General features: G+C 46.4%; 1 protein-coding gene across 1 annotated transcript in view; it reads right to left on the bottom strand.

The window, feature by feature from the left end:
• Nucleotides 1-6,756: 6,756 nt before the first annotated feature.
• The window catches only part of CREG2 (cellular repressor of E1A stimulated genes 2), a 32,558-nt gene continuing 20,151 nt past the window's right edge, over nucleotides 6,757-19,163 (bottom strand). The window contains exons 3-4 of the mRNA XM_017339483.3: nucleotides 14,163-14,276; nucleotides 6,757-9,586 (exon numbers count right to left, since the gene is read on the bottom strand). Of these exons, the coding sequence (XP_017194972.3) occupies nucleotides 9,439-9,586; nucleotides 14,163-14,276 (262 nt within the window). The 3' untranslated portion in view covers nucleotides 6,757-9,438. The remainder of the gene's footprint in view (nucleotides 9,587-14,162; nucleotides 14,277-19,163) is intronic.

Here is a 19,163-nt window from a genome sequence, read left to right as displayed (position 1 = left end):
AGAAGCTCACAGGCAGTGCCACGAATTAGCAGTATGACCCTGCAGCTTCTTTATGTGGCAGTGAGAGGGCAGGAGGCCCCTCCTCACAGGGGTGCAGGGAGACCTAGGTGCAACACAGCCTGGTGGGGCTTAACAGGGGTCTGCCATGAGTACTCTGCCGACCTATGGCCCTTCCGATCTGCAGGAAGCAGTTCCTCCTCCACCAAGATCGGCGACAGGACAGCCACGCTCAATGGTGGGGGTGTTGAGCAGGGAAGGAAAACCCAAGAAGGGGAGCGAGTATTTTCTAAAACCTCCAGCCCACTGAGGGCACGGAAAGGAGGCTGGAGTCAGTGCTGAGTTGCTTTCCTGGGACCAGGTCTGCCAGCTTTGCTGGGTCTCAGGTTTCCCCCTTCATAGAAGAGCCCCCCAAACTGGGAGGGGCCCTCTGTTTCTATGCAGACCACAGCTGGAGGTGCTGTCAGGGGCCCTGTCTGTCTCCCCTGCCCCACCCCTCCTCCCTTGGAGCAATCCTCTGGCCCACTGCCTGCTCATGCTGGGTGTTTCTCCATGCAGGGCAATCCATGCTCATATGTGCATGTGTGTTCATTGTCTCAGCTCTTGAAAAAAATCTGGTATCACTTTGGATGGAACAAAGACAGAAGCCTCAGCCATTCTTGCTCACTGCCCAAAAGATAGATAAACGTTGGAATGTATTCCTTGCCCTTGAACTCAGTTGGGTCTCAATCCTATTGCCTACATACCCCACCCTGCATTCTTTCCCAGGTTCCCAAGGCCCTGCCAAGTTCCAGGAATTCACCTCTGTCTGCTGCCCTCTACCCCACCCCCACCCCTAGTCCTAAAATCTAAAAAGGCCCGGCCTCTGGGGGTCGGGGCCTTCTGCCTTCACTGTGCACATGGGCAGTTGGTCACCCACCTCTACGAATTTATTTTCTCTGAATAAATGTGGTCTGGCTGTAAATTCGTACACTGTGTCCTTTCTATTCTGCGCCTCTTCTCCTAACATTTACGGTGCCCCACGTGAGGAGGCACCAATCTGCAATTCTTTTCCTAACAACTTTGGCACCCTATACATGTCTGCACTTAGAAACCAATTGAAGAATGTATCAACTGATTGGAAATGTCCATAAAATAAGAGTCCAGTAACCCCAAGCATCATGGTGTAATTATCTGTGATGCAATTATCTGAAAAATGAAAGCCTTTTCAGAAGGAGTTTGTGTGGAGAGTCCTTCAATACATTTGTGGAAAATGCACTGTAAAGATAATTTTGCCAGAAAAAAATTGAAATTCATGCACATCAGTGTAAAGTCATTGCCCTAAGCAAAAACTCACTTTTAGTAACGGCTATAAATAATTTAAAATATCACTATCCAAATGTCATACTTTGTAGTCTACCCTGTCTACCATGTGTGTGTTTTCTTTTTTTTTTTTTTAAGATTTATTTATTTATTTATTCGAAACTCAGATTTACACAGAGAGAAGAGAGGCAGAGAGAGAGAGAGGTCTTCCATCCGCTGGTTCACTCCCCAATTGGCCGCAACGGCCGGAGCTGTGCTGATCTGAAGCCAGGAGCCAAGAGCTTCTTCCAGGTCTCCCATGTGGGTGCAGGGGCCCAAGGACTTGGACTGCCTTCCCAGGCCATAGCAGAGAGCTGGATCGGAAGAGGAGCAGCCGAGACTAGAACCGGCACCCATATGGGATGCCAGCACTTCAGCAGGGCACCAACCCGCTGCGCCACAATGCTGGCCCCACGTGTGTATTTTCAAAAGAGAGAGCTTGGTGTGTGTGTGTGTGTGTGTGTGTGTGGCCACCAAGACGCTTCACCCAAGGCAGCTCTTGGTTCAGTTTCTTTCTGGAAATCTGGGTTCTGGGCAAGGTGAAATTTCCGGGAGGAACCACCGGGTGGCACGGTGAGTGAGCCTTGCCCTGGCTGCAGTGCAAAACCTCGCCAGGTTTGGAAACTGGGGAGGGTCAGAAGTTTATCTGGAAGTGGTCAGGAGAATGGGCAGACCCGGTGAGGGTACAAGTCAGGCACCATTTTCAAGGCTCTGAGTGAAACAGTTCAACTGCAGACTTGCTTCATTTTGAGCATAGTTATTATTCAGGGAAACAGCAAAAACAGGAAGTGTGCCAATGACTGAGTCCCAGAGGGGAGCACTTGCCCAAAACCCAACAGGTATGTAATTCAGGCCTGCTTTCTGTACTTTGAGCACTTACTATGAGCCAGAACCCAGTGCAGGTGCAACAGCAACCCCTCAAATGTTCCTCACCCTGTGAAAACAAGCGGTCACGTGATGCAGCTGTTTCTGCCTTTAGGGTGTGCCAGGTGCCAAGTCGTAATGATCCCATTTGCCAAGGCGGATGTGGAGTAAATAGCCAGGTGGTAAGTTTAGGCCTGCTGAGCGGGAAGTCAGAAGCCCCCACGTGGAATTCTATCCTCCTACTTGTCAGTGAAAAGTCCCCTTTCCCGGGATGCCGCTGCATCACCCAGGACCAGGAAAACAGGGATTTGGAACTTCACAGGGACTCGTGGAGGTGCCACCCCTCCAGAGGCACCACCCCTGACCTCGTAAAAGAGTCCAAAAACTGGGAGGGGCTCTCTCTTTCCCTGCAGACCACAGCTGGAGGTGCTGTCGGGAACTCCATCCATCTCCCTGCCCCACCTGTCCTCCCTTGGAGCAATCCTCCAGCCTACTGCCCACTCATGCTGGGTGTTTCTCCATGTGGGGCAACCTACGTTCACGTGTGCCTGCGTGTTCATTGTCTCAGCTCTTGGGAAAAAAATCGGTTATCACTTTTGTACCTTGTACATGTCTGCACTTAGAATCCCTGGCTATGAGTGAGATGGAAGCCTGGAGTGAAATTAGTACATCAGAAGGAGAGTCAAAGGATTCACTAGTTCCCAAGAGTTACAAGGCCAAGAAACTGTGTGCCCGCACTGTGCCTACGAGCCATACGTATGAGGTTGATCAATCCAAACCAGAGAAGTAAAAGGACTGTAGTGGGGGTCTTAGGAATTGCAGTTTGGGAGACAGCCCTGAATCAATGTTCCGAAGGGCACAGGGAACGTGGGGCCCATAGGGAAGCAGCGCTGATTGATGGCGAAGTGTATAAACCCCTTTGTGGGAAACTTCTACTGAACCAAAAGCAGGGGCTAGAAACCAGCAGGAGAAAAGACTGTATCAACTGGGTGCAAATGTCCCCAAAACAAGAGTCCCATGGCCTCAAGGGTCAGCGTCATCATATTCTTGTTCCATATGCCTGCAGTCTACGGGTGAAGGGGCCCAAAGTTCACTCTCCTAGCAATAGCTTGAGATGAGCAGAAGTCTTGCTCCCATCACCACTTCCAGTGCTCTCTTCCAGCACTCTTCCAGTGCTGCTGCCACTGCAATTTTCCATGTATTTATTATTAAAAATTATTAAAAAATAAACACAAAACCCTCCAACCTCCTCCTTGTGTCCTTTTTATTCCATCACACCTGCCTCCATCTCAGAGAAGCCCAGGCAGAGGCATTCTGGCCAGAAAACCCTCCCACAGGAGGAGGAGGGGCTACCATGCTTTAGAGAATTCCTCTGGGGGTGCAGTGGGGCAAGCACTCATCGCAGTAATCAGGGAAAAATCCAAGAGAGAATGGGGGAGGGGCTCCCGGGAAGAACACGGACCATGCATGTCAGGCGGGGGCCATTAAGGTGCAGAGATAAGCACTGACTTTATGAACCAGGGCTGGCTGTGCCATGCGGTTCTGATGTAAAACAGAGAGGTGGAGGATACTGGTCAGAGGGAGGAAGCTCTGAACCCTAAGACTGAGGCCTACTTATTGCCTATAAAACACGGGTGTCTGTGGGCAGGGCCTCAGATGGTCACTGTAATCCCGCCCTGTTGTCAGTCATTTTCTTGAGCCAGTGAGCCAGGCTGAAGGAGCCCAGTGGAGCAGCAGAGCCTCACCTGAGCCTGGAGGAGGTGCCTGGATGCTTGGCGAGTTCTGAGCTAGTCTGCTCCCGGGAATGACCCAAAACAGGGGCGGCTGAGGTGGCGTGGAAGCAGGGTCGACAACTGTCTCCAAATTCAAGACCTCCCTGGCTCTGCCTCTGGAAGTCCCTGGTCCCCAGAAAGCACCAGGCTTGGGTGAACTGGCAGCCGGTCACCCTCCATAGCATGGGTACTGGTGGGTGGTCTGTAGTAGCTCAGTCACCTAGGATTGTCACTCTTATGGGCAGGTGCCATTGCAGCCACACTGTGTGTGTGTGTGTGTGAGACCCTTGGGGTGTGTCTCCTTACCTGTAAAACAGAGCTTTTTCCTAGCCCTGGACTCTGGGAATGACAATGGTGCTAAAAATGGCAACTATTTCAAGAGTGGGGAATACCACTATGGCTACGTCAGCATTTTCAAGTCTGCAAGTGAAGCATATTTTACTCAGAGCCATAAATATTATGTCAACAAAAGTCCCCCAGCGGATTGTTATAAATTAAAAAATTATTTATGGGTGAGGAAGACAGAAAGAGACAGAGAGGAGAAGGAGGGGGAGAGAGAGAGAGAGAGAGAAAGAGAGGGAGGGAGAAGGAGAGAGAGAGAGAAGAAGGAGGAGGAGTGGGGATGGGGTGGGGGGAGGGGAGGGGGAAGTTGAGAGTTGTTTTTGAGGTTGCCAGTTCACTTCCCAGAAGTCCACAATCCAGGTCTCCCATGTGTACAGCAGAGACTCGACTCAGCCACTTCAGTCCTCACCAGCCTCCCAGGAGGTAAATTACAGGAAGCTGAAAGCAAGAGCAGGGCCAGGATTTGAACCCAGGCACTCCAACAGGGGCTGCACGCATGCCAGGCTGCACCTCAACTGCTGTACCAAATGCCCCACCCCTTATTCTCTATTAGAAATGTAACCACCGTTTCATTCTAATAGAATCTATTTTCTTACAACCGGAAAAATGCTCATTTGTAATACTACATGAAAAGACTAGGTAGAAATGTCATAATTTCATTTAATTGAGCACGAGATCACATCAGGAATGAAACAGACTTTGGCTAAATAGACATATCTAGTTTTGAAAACAGATTTTACATCGCACATGCACTATATGGCACAGACAAATCCTAACTTGGTTACAGTTCATTTTACAATGATATTCTAGCAATCAGGTAAGCAACAATCAATAAATTATTCTAGAGAGGTTTTATTTTCAGGATGGTATTTGATAGGTAAATTATTAAAAATCAAATACAGACTTCCACCAAAAAAAAAAAAAAAGTTTAGAAATACATTTCAACCTCAAAGCAACGCTCTTACAAACAGTATCCGAGGCATATTGAAACCAATAGCATCAGAATTCCACCAGGGGTGTGAACAGTGCTTGTAAATAAAAACATGAGGGTCCTGAAATACTTCTGTTTATTTAAAGAAACAAAACAAGGATTCTTTCTCAGAATATTTAGAGTGACGATAATTGGAATTATAGTTCTTGGCTATAAGTATCAGTGGGAAATCATTATGTACAGAGATGGGTATTTATAAACACACAGAGCTTACGCAACATGTTTATGCCAGAAACTTGAAGATATTTTTCCCTCTCGAAGTGTCCCACATAAAATCGGTAGAGTGGATTTGTCAAATTCTTATTCCTTTGTAGTTAATATTAAATTGAACCCATCTAGAAGACTTCTCAAGAAGTCTTTGTCTCTTCCACAAATGCACATGTTAATGATTAACAGAAGAAATACTGTCTCTTTCTGCTAAGTTTTGGCACATAGTTCAGTTCCTCATTTATTAGGGAGAGAGAGAGAGTGAGCATAAATGCCTTTCTTAAGCTAACCCTTACATCTTGTTTGTATTAAATTTTTTCCTATGAGATAATCGTAGATTCTAACACAGTGTGGATTCACATGCAGCTATAAAAAATTATATAAAGAGATCCTGTGTATGTTTTGCCTTGATTCCCCCAATGGCAACATCTTGCTAAGCTGTAGTACAAACCCACAGTTTTCACACTGACTGATCAAGACACTGAACATATCTATCTGTCGTGTTAATTCCCTTCTCTGACTCTCATCCTCGTCCCTGGTAGCCCCTACTCTACTCTCCATTCCTGTAACCTTGCATTCCAGAAGATTATGTAGGTAGAGTCATAGAGCGGGGAAACATCCAGAATGGGCCCTCTGCACTCAGCATAATTCTCTAGAGGTTCATCCACGGTGTTGTCTGTGTCAGTAATTAGTTTCTGTTTCTTGCTGAGTAAGTACTCCAAGCTGCGGATGTGCCACTGGTGATTTCACCAGCCACTCACAAGAGGACGTCTGGCTGTTTCCAGCCTTTGAATATTATGAATAAACCTGATATGTGTGTGTGAGTTTTCATTTGTTTGAAATGAAAGACCTACACAAAAGCAGGGAGATACCATGTTCATGGATCCCCTTTCTCTGAGACAAACGCCCAGGAGTAGAATTGCTGGTTGCATGTTTGGTTTTATAAGAAAATGCCCAGTGGTTCTCCAGAGTGGCTGTTGCCTTTCACATTCCCCCTTTCCCACCAGTGGTATACAATGGGTCTGGTTTCTTAGCACCTTTGTGTAGCCGCTGTTTTATTTTACTGATTTTGACAGACGTGCAGTGATAGCTCCTTGTGGTTTTACTTTGCAGACCCTTCATGATGAATTATGCTGAATACACGTGCTGTTTGTGTATCTTTTGAAATAAACTGTCTGCTCATGTTCTTCATTTTCTAATTGGAGTTTTTTAAGCTCTTGAGCTTGGAGAGTTCTATATATATTCTGTGTACTAGTCTTTTGTCAGATGTGTGGTTCCGAAGAGTTTCTCGCAGTACATGTCCTGTGTTTTCATCCTTTCAACCTGATCTTTTGAAAAGCCAAAAAAGTCTAATTTATCCAATTTCCCCTTTGTGAATTATGCTTTTGATGTCAAGTCTAAGAACTCTTTGTTCAGCCCTCAGTCCTCCAAATTTTCTCTCTGGTTTTTCTCTATAGTTTTACATTTTATGTTTAGGAATATTATCTCCTTGAGTCGATTTCTGTATAGGGTATGAAATTTAGTCCAAGGTTTGGAATACAGATCCTGAACACACTTTGCTAAGTTTATAATTAAGTATTTCTTTTTCTTGGGAGTGATTGTAAATGGTATTATGTTTTTAGTTTTGGCTTCCACATGTTCATCATCAGTATATAGAAATGTAATTAAATTGTCTGTGTTGATCTTGTATGCTGAGACCTTGCTGCACTCAATAGTTCTAGGAGTGTTTTGATTTGTTAAAAATAACTTATTTGGAATCCCTACATAGACAATCATGTCAACTGTTAATAGGGGTATCTTCCTTTCTTCCCAATCTGTTCTCACTTTATTTCTTTTTTCTTGCCTTATTGCCACATCTAAAACTTCCAATACAGCCTGTAAAAGCTTAGTCAATGTAAAGTTCTAAGGATTTGCTGAAATGTGCTTGCCCCAGGGGGACCCATCAGACACAAGCCCATGAAGGTTCAACCACATTCCTCTTGTCACACGGGTCCAGATTTCATTTCCTGTGATCTGGAGAAATAGCTGACAACAATCATCAGTGTTTGTTAACGACACCCACTCTGCAAAGCCCTTTTAAGCACCTGTGACCGCTAATGAGCTAAACAGAACCTGACTATGAAAGCAAACCTCGAACAGGGACATGATCTGTAAGACAGCGCTGAGAAGGCAGTGTTTCTCCAAGAGTTAAGGTCTGAAGTTGGCTTATGACACATTTTTGAGCATTAATTTTGTTCTTACAGGTTTCCCCTTCTAAATTGAGGGTTGTAGTAATTTAGGAAATACCCTCAAACGTTCTCCCATCCTTATGTACTAGAAATCGTCATTGCTAGAAACTTGAAAATTGGCTTATATGACGAGTAAAGAATTCTGTGCATCTTACCATGTGCTTAGTAACAGGCACTTAAAATATATTTAGACAACTCAAACTCTCTCAAGTCTTCTTTTGTTGAACAAAAGTAAAACCATTAATAGCACTTTTATTTAACAATGTATGTTTCCTATCCATAATGATGTGTTTTTATGCTATACAACACACCTAACCCACTGGAGGGTTTATAGCCATTGTAGGAAGATGGAAAACTTCAGTACCGCTAGATCCTTTTTATGTTTCTACTATAAAAAGTCATGGGTATACTCACATAGGTTCAGGCAGGCCCTCGAAATGTACACAAATGTGGTCTAATTTTTTTTTTTCCAAACACAAGGAATTCCTACACATGAGTTGTAGAAAGTTTTAATTTGATTAAGGAATTAAATTTCAGAGATTCCCCACCCCTAACTCACCCTGGAAGCAGTGGCAAATCCTCTCCAGGCAAGTTAGCCATTCTTTTTCACAATCACTTTACTGATTTTCCTGGATCAATGACTACCTGTGTATTTCAGCAACTCTTGTTCTTGAAACTAGAAGTCATGTAGGTGTCACTCTCTCTCTCATTTCTAGTGAGATCTGGAGTCTGATCTTGGAATGCTGACTTGGCCTCTCTGGGCCTCAGTTTCCCTGTCTGAAAGTGGCAATGCCATCTCACTCTTGTAGCGCTTAAATGAGATGACTTCTGGCTGGCAGGCAGTGGGCCCGTGGTGAGTAACATCTTCCCTTCCTCCCCTTCCTGATTGCCTTTGCTTCCAATCTGCTCTCTCTCTCCTCTCCTCTGCCCACACTGAGGAGTGAGGAGCTCCTTCTTTGGAGTCTCTGTCAGAAATCTGAGCAGCAGGGATCCAGCAAGTGTGACGCCAACGCTACCCCATTCACTTTCACTTACAACCGTGTTCCACTTGTACGGAGTAGGCCTGTGCACAAAACTGGATGTCCTGACATGGTCAGTCACGTTCAGGGGGAAAAGGGCTCCATAAGCAACTCAGACATTCTGGCAAATGGGACTCAAGTCACGCCTTTGCAATTCAGTCACATGACGAGCAACCCATGGACAAGTTGTCATCTCCCCTAACCCTGAACACAGCGTTGTGGCAGTGTGATGCACAGGCTGCTCCTCTGTGGTTGCGATGAGCTTAGAACCAAGACACTGCTTTTGGCACAGCAAGCAACAAAAACACCCTCACCGTATGAAGCAATCATGTTCCATGTAAGAGCATTATTTTTTTTTAAAGAATGGAACAGCCACAGTCTCAATATGTCATCTTGACAACCAACGATGGGTTCCAAACAGGAGAGTCAAGGTTGAATACAGTGTAAACAAAGACATCTATGTGAAGTACCTGTGTGGACTGGGGGGTGGTCTACAAATGGCCACTTGATTCTCATGTCTAGCGCGACACTGCCTGGTCCCCCTCTCTCATTCTGCAGCAGTGTTGGCAGAGCTGCTAGGAGCCCTTCAAGAAAGAGACAGCAGCCAGGAGCCAGCAGGTGGCATCCCTTAAAATGTTTGCACTTGAATGCAAACCAACGACTTGCTTCTTACTTCATCAGGCCTTTCTGGGAACAGCTTTGAAATATTCCTCCCTTGAAACCTTGCTCACTCCTCCATACCATTTCTGAAGCCAGATGTGTTCTACCCTCATCTTCATAAAGAACCATTCGTACTGACGAGGCCACTTCCTCATCCCTGGGTGCCTGTGGGGACAAAAGGAGATCACAGTGAAACCACGGTCCTCGAAGGGGTGCACCCTTGGCTGGAGACCATGGGGCCTTCAGAGTCAGAGCCCGGGGCAGCCCTAGGAAGGCAGAAAGCTGCGGTCCCCACGCAAAGTCGCTGCCAACTCAAGTCTTGAGCCAGGCTCTTTGGCCTGAATCCCAGGTCAACTTCTGAGCGGCTCTGATGCTTTGTGGGTGGGCTGCCTCCTTGGCTGATGCTGATGGTGCTTGGATGGTAGGGCTGGGTAGGGAGCAAACACGGGAGCAGACACAAGACACCTGCACAGGGCAGGTGCTCAGTGGATGTTGGTGACTGTTGTTGCCAGGAAACGCAAAACCTTCATGCATCACTGTCTGAAATGTTAACAGAATGGTGAGCTCATGACACAAGTCTGCTTGGGAAGATTTCCATTCCTGCAGCAAGAACAGCTTAGAACTGGTTCACAGGAAATGTCAAATCCTGCTTCCTGCTATTTACAAACTTGTCTTTTTTTTTTTTTTTTTTTTTTTTTACAGGCAGAGTGGACAGTGAGAGAGAGAGAGACAGAGAGAAAGGTCTTCCTTTGCCGTTGGTTCACCCTCCAATGGCCGCCATGGCCGGCACGCTGCGGCTGGCGCACCGTGCTGATCCGAAGGCAGGAGCCAGGTGTTTCTCCTGGTCTCCCATGCAGGTGCAGGGCTCAAGGACCTGGGCCATCCTCCACTGCACTCCCTGGCCACAGCAGAGAGCTGGCCTGGAAGAAGGGCAACCAGGATAGAATCCGAGTCCCGGTCGGGACTAGAACCTGGTGTGCTGGTGCCGCAGGCGGAGGATTAGCCTAGTGAGGCGACCTACTTTTTTTTTTTTTTTTTTTTTTTTACGATTTATTTCATTTTTATTTGAAAGGCAAAATGACAGAGAAAGATACAGAGAAAGAGATCTTGCATCTGCTGGTTCACTTGCCAAATGGCTACAATGGCCAGGACCGGGTCAGGCCAAAAGCAGGAGCCTAGAACTCCACCCAGATCTCCCATATGGGTGGCAAGACCCAAAGTACTAGGGCCACCCTCTGCTGCTCTCCCAAGTGCACTAGCACAGAGCTGGATTAGCAGTAGAGCAGTCAGGACCTGAACCAGTGCTCCAGTATGGGAGGCTGGCGATACAGGCTATGGCTTAACCCACTGTACTTCCACGCCAACCCCAAACTTGCCTTCCTCCCCATGCATGCCCGCTATGTACTATCATATCCTCAATGGCCAGAGCTGTGGCTCACATTTTTAAAAAATTTCAGCCGGCGCCGCGGCTCACTAGGCTAATCCTCCGCCTTGTGGCACCAGCACACCGGGTTCTAGTCCTGGTCAGGGCACCGGATTCTGTCCCGGTTGCCCCTCTTCCAGGCCAGCTCTCTGCTGTGGCCAGGGAGTGCAGTGGAGGATGGCCCAAGTGCTTGGGCACTGCACCCCATGGGAGACCAGGAGAAGCACCTGGCTCCTGCCATTGGATCAGCGCAGTGCGCTGGCCGCGGCGGCCATTGGAGGGTGAACCAACGGCAAAGGAAGACCTTTCTCTCTGTCTCTCCCTCTCACCCTCTAACTCTGCCTGTCAAAAAAAAAAATTTTCATGAAAATTTCTTTTACATCTAAAAATGTTAGTGGGGTAGGCATTCGGCAGAGCAGCTAAGAGGCTGCTTGGGATGCCTGCAATCCGTATCGCAGTGCCTGCGTTCAAGTTTGAGTTCTAGTCCCCATTCCAGATTCTACACAGCCTGGGAGGCAAAGGTGATGGCTCATGAAGCTGGATCCCTGTCTACCACGTGGGAGATGTGGACTGAATTCCTGGCTCCTAGCTGCAGCTTGGCTCAGGCCTGGCTAGGGCGTAAGCCAGCAGATAAGAAATCTCTCTCTCTGTTTCTCCGCTTTTCAAATAAATAAAATCCTTTTTTTCCCAAATAAAAAATGTTATAAACCTAATACAGCAATCAAGTCCAAGCTGGAGGAACATGCAGAACCAAGCTAAATGCAACAAAAAATTGATGATCTTTTAAAAAGATAATGTATTTTGAAATAAATATGCATAGAATTTAATTAAAAGCACAATGGAAAATACTCTTCTCTTTTCTGGACCAATTGAAGGTAAGCTGTTGATCTGATGTCTCAGCACCACAAATACTCATGCAGCTGAGACAATAACACGATTGTTGCTATCTTAAGCAATCTAGTTTTGTACTGATAACTGGAGCAGACTTTATATCTGGAGGTGGGTTTAGCGGGCAGGTGCGACAAACCTTCATTTACGGGGCAGTGGCTTTGGAACCAGGCAGTGGGTGGAGCTGGAAGTACCTGGAGGAGGATGACTGTGGGAGCTAAAAAGAAGATAAAGAGGGGTGGGAGGGGCTCCTAGTTATTAAGATGCCGGCATCCTATATCCAACAACTGATTCCCGCTTGCTGCTAAGGCAGATCTTGGGAAGAAGTGGTGACGGCTCAAGTGATTGGGTTCTTGCCACTCACATGGAACATCTGGATTGAGTTCCTGGCTCCTGGCTTCTCCACAGCCCAGTCCTGGCATTTACAGAGTACATCAGTGAGCTGCAGTTCTCCTTCTCTCAAAAAAAAATTTTTTTTTAAAGAATACAGGCACCATTGCTGTAGTGTAGTGGGTAAAGCCGCTGCCTGCAGTGCCAGCATCCCATGTGGGCGTTGGTGCAAATCCTGGCTGCTCCACTTCTGATCCAGCTCCCTGCTGTGGCCTGGGAAGGCAGTGGAAGATGGCCCAAGTCCTTGGGTCCCTGCACCCACATGGGAGACCCAGAAGAAGCTCCTGGCTCCTGGTTTGGGATCGGCCTAGTTCCAGCCGTTGCGGCCATTTGGGATATGAACCAGCGGATGAAAGATCTCTCTCTCTCTCTGCCTCTCTGTAACTCTGCCTTTCAAACAAATAAATAAATCTTTCAAAAAAAAATACAGTGGTCAGCTTTATGCCACAGCAAGTTGACCTGCCACTTGGAACGCTTACATCCCATTTTGGAACGCTAGTTCAAGTCCCAGCTCTTCTGCTTGCAATCCAGCTTCCTGCTGATACACCCGGGAAGGCAGCAGAAGATGGCCCATGTATGTGGGCCCCTATCACCCAGGTGGAAAACCAGGATAGTGCTCCTGGCTGCAGGTTGTAGGCAGGCCCAGCTTTAGCCGCTGTGGATATTTGGGCGAGTCAATCAGAGAAGGCGGGAAGATCTTTGTCTCTCTGTGGTGTGTGTGTCTTTCCCTCTCTCTGCTGCTCTGCCTTTCAAATAAATAAATAAATAAATAAATAAATAAATAAATAAATAAATGTTTTAAGAAGAATATAAAGAAAGCTGGAAGTAAGGGGACCGTGATACATAGTGGCGGCAAATTGAGTAGGACAGTTGTCTGTAGAACTGAGGAAGATGGGAAATGAACTTACGGAGCCCTGTGATTGGCAGAGGTTTGACTTGTTCTCACTGCCTTTCATAATGTTTGGGAGGTGAGCGCACCGAGCGTGACAGCCGAGGGTGGAAATCCACATGTGCAGGCTCATGCACGCACAGATTCACATACACGGATCTACGTCTGTGTCTCTCTGTGTGTGCTGGAAACCAGGAGCTCCTGTTGACTGATACAGCCAAGGCCCAACCAATTCAGTTTTCTCCCTTATGTATTTGTAACCTTTTCCCATGGCAGTGAGCAGTGTGGCTTCTGCTGTCTGTCCTCTGCTACTTACTTGATGGTTCCCCGCATGTAGGATCTTCCAGTCTCTGGGGTCAGGGATGGCTCTTCCAGCTTCCTGCCTGCCTTGGGGCACTCTCCCACCAGCATCAACACAAGGTGTGTGCCTTTTTGCATCCCTACACCACTCCCACGTGGACCTTCAGCTCTGGACTGCTGCCTCCAAGCGTAACCCCAACCCCTGGAGACTCCAAGACTGAAAGACCATCCCTTGTGCACACAAGCTCATCCCTCATCACAAGCCCTGGTCTCTGCACGGGGCCACCTTCTCACTCATTCTGTCCCCTTCAGCAATGGTTCTCAAACTTTAGCATCCACCTTAATATCCTGGGGGCACAGTTTTTGCAGTTTGATTACTGGGCTTTGTTTCTGGAGAAATCTGATTCAGTAAACAGGTGGAGGGGCAGGTGGAGGCAGGAAGCTGCGTCTGCAGGACGCTGCTGATGTCAGAGCGAGAATACTGCACTGTGAAATCCTGCTCCGGCACTGCTGGCAGGCACCATGCTTTGCTCAGAGTGGGCGTGTGAACTTGTCTTTGTGTGAACTTGACTTGGCAGGCTCAGTTAGCGTCCTTGCAAGTCGAGGCATTGCCCAAGGTTGAAGCAGGTGGGGACTGTGCCTGTGAGGCCAACTCCAAAGGTGTTGTCAGCCCACTGAAGGCCACCTGCCTGGCCGCTGCGGCCACAGCTGCCAACAGCGACAGTGTGAGGGAGGCTGACAGTTAGGCCACTCAGTGTCATTGTGTAAGACGCACCACACAGCCCAGCCCTGATGTCCCCTCTTTATTGCTGTGTATTTCTGGGCGAACTGCTTGCAAAGTGTTTACAAACCTGGAGAACATGGCCTGCTTGGCAAATTCTCCTTCCTCTGGAGACACCACCATCATCTGGCCGGTGAGCGTCAACCGGACGCATCGGGGATCCTCTGGGTCCACAATGTTCTTTCTGTACAGGAAGCAGATTGTCCATTTGTTATGACAATGGTAGAACGTCAACACGAAACACTAAGGATCTGAATAAAAATGAAAAATCCGGGGCTGGCGTTTGGCGATAGAAGGTAAGATGCTGGTTAAGGTCCCACATTGGAGTTTGAGTCCTGCCTCCAGCTTCCTGCTAATGCAGAACCGGGGAAGCAGCCGGTTATGGCTCAAGTAACTGGATCCTTGCCAGCCATGTAAGATATGTGGATTGAGTTCCCAGCTCCTGGATGTTTTGGGCATTAGGGGAACAAACAGGTGTTCCCTCTGTCAGCCTGTCTCTCTGTCTCCTTCCATCTGTCTTCTTGAATACATTAAAAAATTAAAAACAGTAGCTCATTGCTGATTGTACCACTCAGTTTTTTTTTTTTTTTTTTTTAACACAGCCGTTACTACTTTAAAATACTCCAACACAGGCAGTGTGGTAAGTGTGTCTTCCGAGGTGGACGTTAGTTTGTGTTGTCAGGGCAGCTAAGTAACATCCAAAGCACCTTAGTCACGAGTGCACTGCCCGGGTGGGGAACAGGGAGCTGTTATTCAAAGGGGTCAACATTTCAGTTGTACTGGATGAATTTGTTCTAGTGACCTGCTGGACAACTTAGCACCCTAGAGTTAGTACTACATCATGTATTTAAAACTTGATTGAGGAGGGTAGACATTATGGCTCAGTGGGTTAAGCTGCTGTTGGGAGGCCCAAATCCCATATCAGCGTGCCTACTGCAAGTCCTGATTACTCTGCTTCTGCTCCAGCTGCCTGCTAATGTGCCTGGGAGGCAGCAGATGATGGCTCAGATGTGGGTTCCTGCCACCCACATAGGAGACCTGGATGGAGATCCAGGCTCCTAGTTTAGGCTTGGCCCAGCTCTGGTGGTTGTGGGTATTTGGGAAGTGAACCAGTGGATGGAAGATTTCTCTCTCTCTCTCTGCCTTTCAAATAACTAACTAAATAAATCTTTAAAAATTTATTAAGAAAGTAGATCTCATGTTGCATTTTTGCTGCAAAATCAAAACCATGGGACACAGGAAATGTTGGGAGATGTCGGCTGCATCCATTACTTTGATTGTGGTGATGGTATCACAAGTGTTTGCATACATGCAAACTGCCAAAATTGAACACACTGCATAGGTGCAGTTCTTTTATATTAATGTTACGTCAGTAGAATTGTTAATACAAAGAACGTGGGAGTTGGTGCTTAGTTTGGAGGTTAAGAGGCCCACCTCCCACACCCAGCTCTGGCTCTTGACTCCAGCCAATGCAGACCCTGGGAGGCAGTGATTGGGTTCCGGTCGCCTATGTGGGAGACCTGGATTGAGCTCCTAGCTCCTGGCTCAGCTCTAGCCCAGTCCTGGCCATTTTGGGCATTCAGGGATCCCCTGAATTCACAGCTCCCTCTGTGTCTATCTGTGTCTCAAACAAATAAACAAATACTTTTTTTAAAAAAAGATTTATTTATTTATTTGAAAGAGTTACAGAGAGAGGTAGAGCTAGAGAGAGAGAGAGGTCTTCCATCTGCTGGTTCACTACCCAGATGGCCACAATGGCCAAAGCTGAGCTGATCTGAAGCCAGAAGCCAGGACCCTCTTCTGGGTTTCCCACATGGGTTCAGGGGCCCAAGGATTTGGGCCACCTTACACTGCTTTCCCAGGCCATAGCAGAGAGCTGGATCAGAAGTGGAGCAGCTGGGACTTGAACTGATGCCCATATGGGATGCCAGCACCACAGGCGGCAGCTTTACCTGCTATGCCACAGCACCGACCCCAACAAATAAATTTTAAAAGACAGCATCAAGACTCCCATCAGGAGTCACTATCTGGAATAATGTGAAGCACCACTCACTAGGAGTAGAACACACCTATGTTGCTTGTGGCTAAGCCACGTCGCCCACTGAGAGTACATTTCTTCTTTCTACTGCTTTGTGTTTTCATTTGGAATTAATAACTTCTATTTAGCTTTGTTTAGTTTTCTATATCCTTACCACTATTACTTTTAAACTTTTCCTTTTAGCACATTTTTAAACACAAAATATATTCTCCCGTAATCATAAAAGTTGAAATATAAGTTCATGCAGAAACTTGTACGTAAATGTTTACAGCAGCATCATTTACAGTAGCACCGAGGTGGAAACAACCCAAATGTCCAACAAAATTGGCAAAATGTGCAATACTTTTATCCATGAAATGGAATAAAGTACTAGTACCCCCGATAACATGATTAAACCTGGAACACACACACACACACACACACACATACACACACCCCTCCCAGAGCAGGCAAATCCTGCGACTAAAGTAGATGAGCGACTAGCACTGGCAGAGACTGAGGTGAGAAGAGCCTGGGGAGAGGCTGCTGAGGCACGGACTTCCTTTGGAGGAAAAATAATAATATTCTAGAATTCGCCAGGGGTGCCAGCTGCTCAGCGTGGTGACCGTCCTGCAGCCAAGTGAAAGCCACGCTTTCGAAAGGTGACTTCTGTGGTGTGTTATATCTCAATTAAACAGCATTGCATCGAACCCCATTGTTTTCTCCTGAGGACCCTCTTCCTCTGGTGCCCACGCGTCCAACCTGCTTTCAGTGTGTGTTGCATCACTGTACCCTGGAGAACTCCCTCCAGCAGTATCTGAGACTGTCGCATGTCTGTATGGGGTCACCTCTTTCCTTGGGTACGCAGCTTCCCCTCGCTTCTTCCTTTTGCTGTCATAACTCTGCTGGAAATACATGTTTTCTGAGAAGAAGTACATGGAAGGAAAGAAATATTTGAGGTTTTGCATGTCTCAGAATTTGATTAATTCACCCTCACTGTTTATTGATAATTTGGCTGGGTATTTCAATCTATCTAGAAAATGATTTCCCCAAATAACGTTGAAGATACTGCTCCCTTCAAGAATTGCTACTAAGGGGGCTGGTGCTATGGCATAGCGGGTGGAGCCACCACTTGCAGTGGCGGCATCCCATATGGGCGCTGGTTCAAGTCCCAGCTGTTCCATTCTGATCCAGCTCTCTTGCTATGGCCTGGAAAAGCAGTAGAAGATGGCCCAAATCATTGGGCCCCTGCACCTGTGTAGGAGAACCAGAAGAAGCTGCTGGCTCCTGGTTTTGGATTGGCCCAGCTCCGGCCCTTGCAACCATTTGGGGAGTGAATCAGCGAATGGAAGACTTCTATCTGTCACTCTCTGGCTCTGCCTCTCTGTAACTCTGTCTTTCCAATAAATAAATAAATCTTAAAAAGAAAGAAAACAAGAATTGCTGCTAAGCACTAATGCAATTCTCTTTCTTGCTCTTTGTGTGGGAACTTTCCTTTGCTCCTTTGAAAAATTTTATAAACTAATTTTTTCTATGATTCACTGAAATTTCATGATGTACATTTTAAAAAATCCATTGTTTTGGGCACTTGGTGGGTTCTTTTAAACTTGGAAACTTATGTCTTTTGGTTCTGGGAAATTTTTATTGAATTATATCTTTGCTAATTTTTTCCTTTCATTTTCTCATTCCACTTTTTTCTGCAATTGATTTACTTTAATTGCTGGACATTCTAGATTACTCCTTTAATTTTCTTATTCTTTCTCTCTGCTCCATCTGTCTTTTGATTCTACTTTTTGTGAGATTACTTCAGAGTCTCCTCTTTAACCCTTTAGTTGAGTTCTTTTTAAATTTCTGCCCCTTTTCATTGAGTATTTTTATTTTGAAGCCCACCCTTCTGCAATGTACTGTCCTCTCTCCTGAGAAGTCACTTCCTTCCCTCCTGTACTGCTTTAGTGTTCCCTTCGTTGGGTTTGCTTGGTAGAGACTTTCCTCACACGACTGGTTCCTGTTGGCTATTCACATCTAAAATGTAGAATGCAAAAGTCAATTGGAGGGAAATGGCGCTGTGGTGTAGTAGGCTAAGTCTCTCCCTGTGGTGCTGGCATCCCATATGGATGCCGGTTCGAGTTCCCACTGCTCCACTTCTGATCCAGCTCTCTGTTATGGCCTAGGAAAGCAGTAGAAGATGCCCCAAGTCCTTGGGCCCCTGCACCCACGTGGGAGACCTGGATGAAGCTCCTGGCTCCTGGCTTCAGATCGGTTTAGCTCCTTTCCATTGTGGCCATTTGGGGAGTGAACCAGGGGAGGGAAGACCTCTCTCTCTGTCTCTCCCTCTCTCTCTGTAACTCTGCCTCTCAAACAAATAAATACAATCTTTAAAGGAAAATTTACTTTAAAAGAAAGTCAACTGAAACTCCAACTGCCTAGGGCTGGCTTTTTGATCAAATAATGATCAAGTGTGGTGGTTTTGTTTAGAGACTCAGAGCTACCAGAATCTGTGTATTGCGTGCGTTCCCTTGGGGCTGTTCAGCTTCCCTGGGGAGAAAAGGATTCTCACAGATAAAGCCTTGTTAAAGATGAGCTCATAGTCCAAACTTCCCAGGCAGAAGCAGCAACCGCAGTAGGAACAACAAATGTCAGAAATAAGTACCCAACGCCTATGCTTAAGTGATTATAAGATACAGAAAGTGAAGAGTCTCTCGATTTTTAATTGGAAGCATAGCTTTTTAGGGGTCCTGATTTTATGTGGGGAATCTTTTCAATCTTCACCTGACTTTGTCCAAGATATTTATTTCTCTTATTGTACAAAAACCTAAGCCCCTCTTTTTTCCTACACTGGCAAACTCCAACAGAGAAGTTGGGGCTCTGGCTTTTTTTGTTCCAATCTCATTTTTGACCCCTGGAAGTTTTCCCTTTGCTTCTTAATAGTATGAATTTAAAATAATGTGTATCTTCCTACTGTTTTTCAGATTTATGAAGCCCACGGTCATATTTTCAAACTTTGAACCCTTGTTCAAAGCTCTTTTCCTTTTTAGTTTCCTTATAGAAGATCTG

The sequence above is a fragment of the Oryctolagus cuniculus genome, chromosome 2, assembly GCF_964237555.1.
Source record: "Oryctolagus cuniculus chromosome 2, mOryCun1.1, whole genome shotgun sequence".
Classification (NCBI taxonomy): Eukaryota; Metazoa; Chordata; class Mammalia; order Lagomorpha; family Leporidae; genus Oryctolagus; species Oryctolagus cuniculus.
This window is presented reverse-complemented; position numbering and strand designations above follow the sequence as displayed.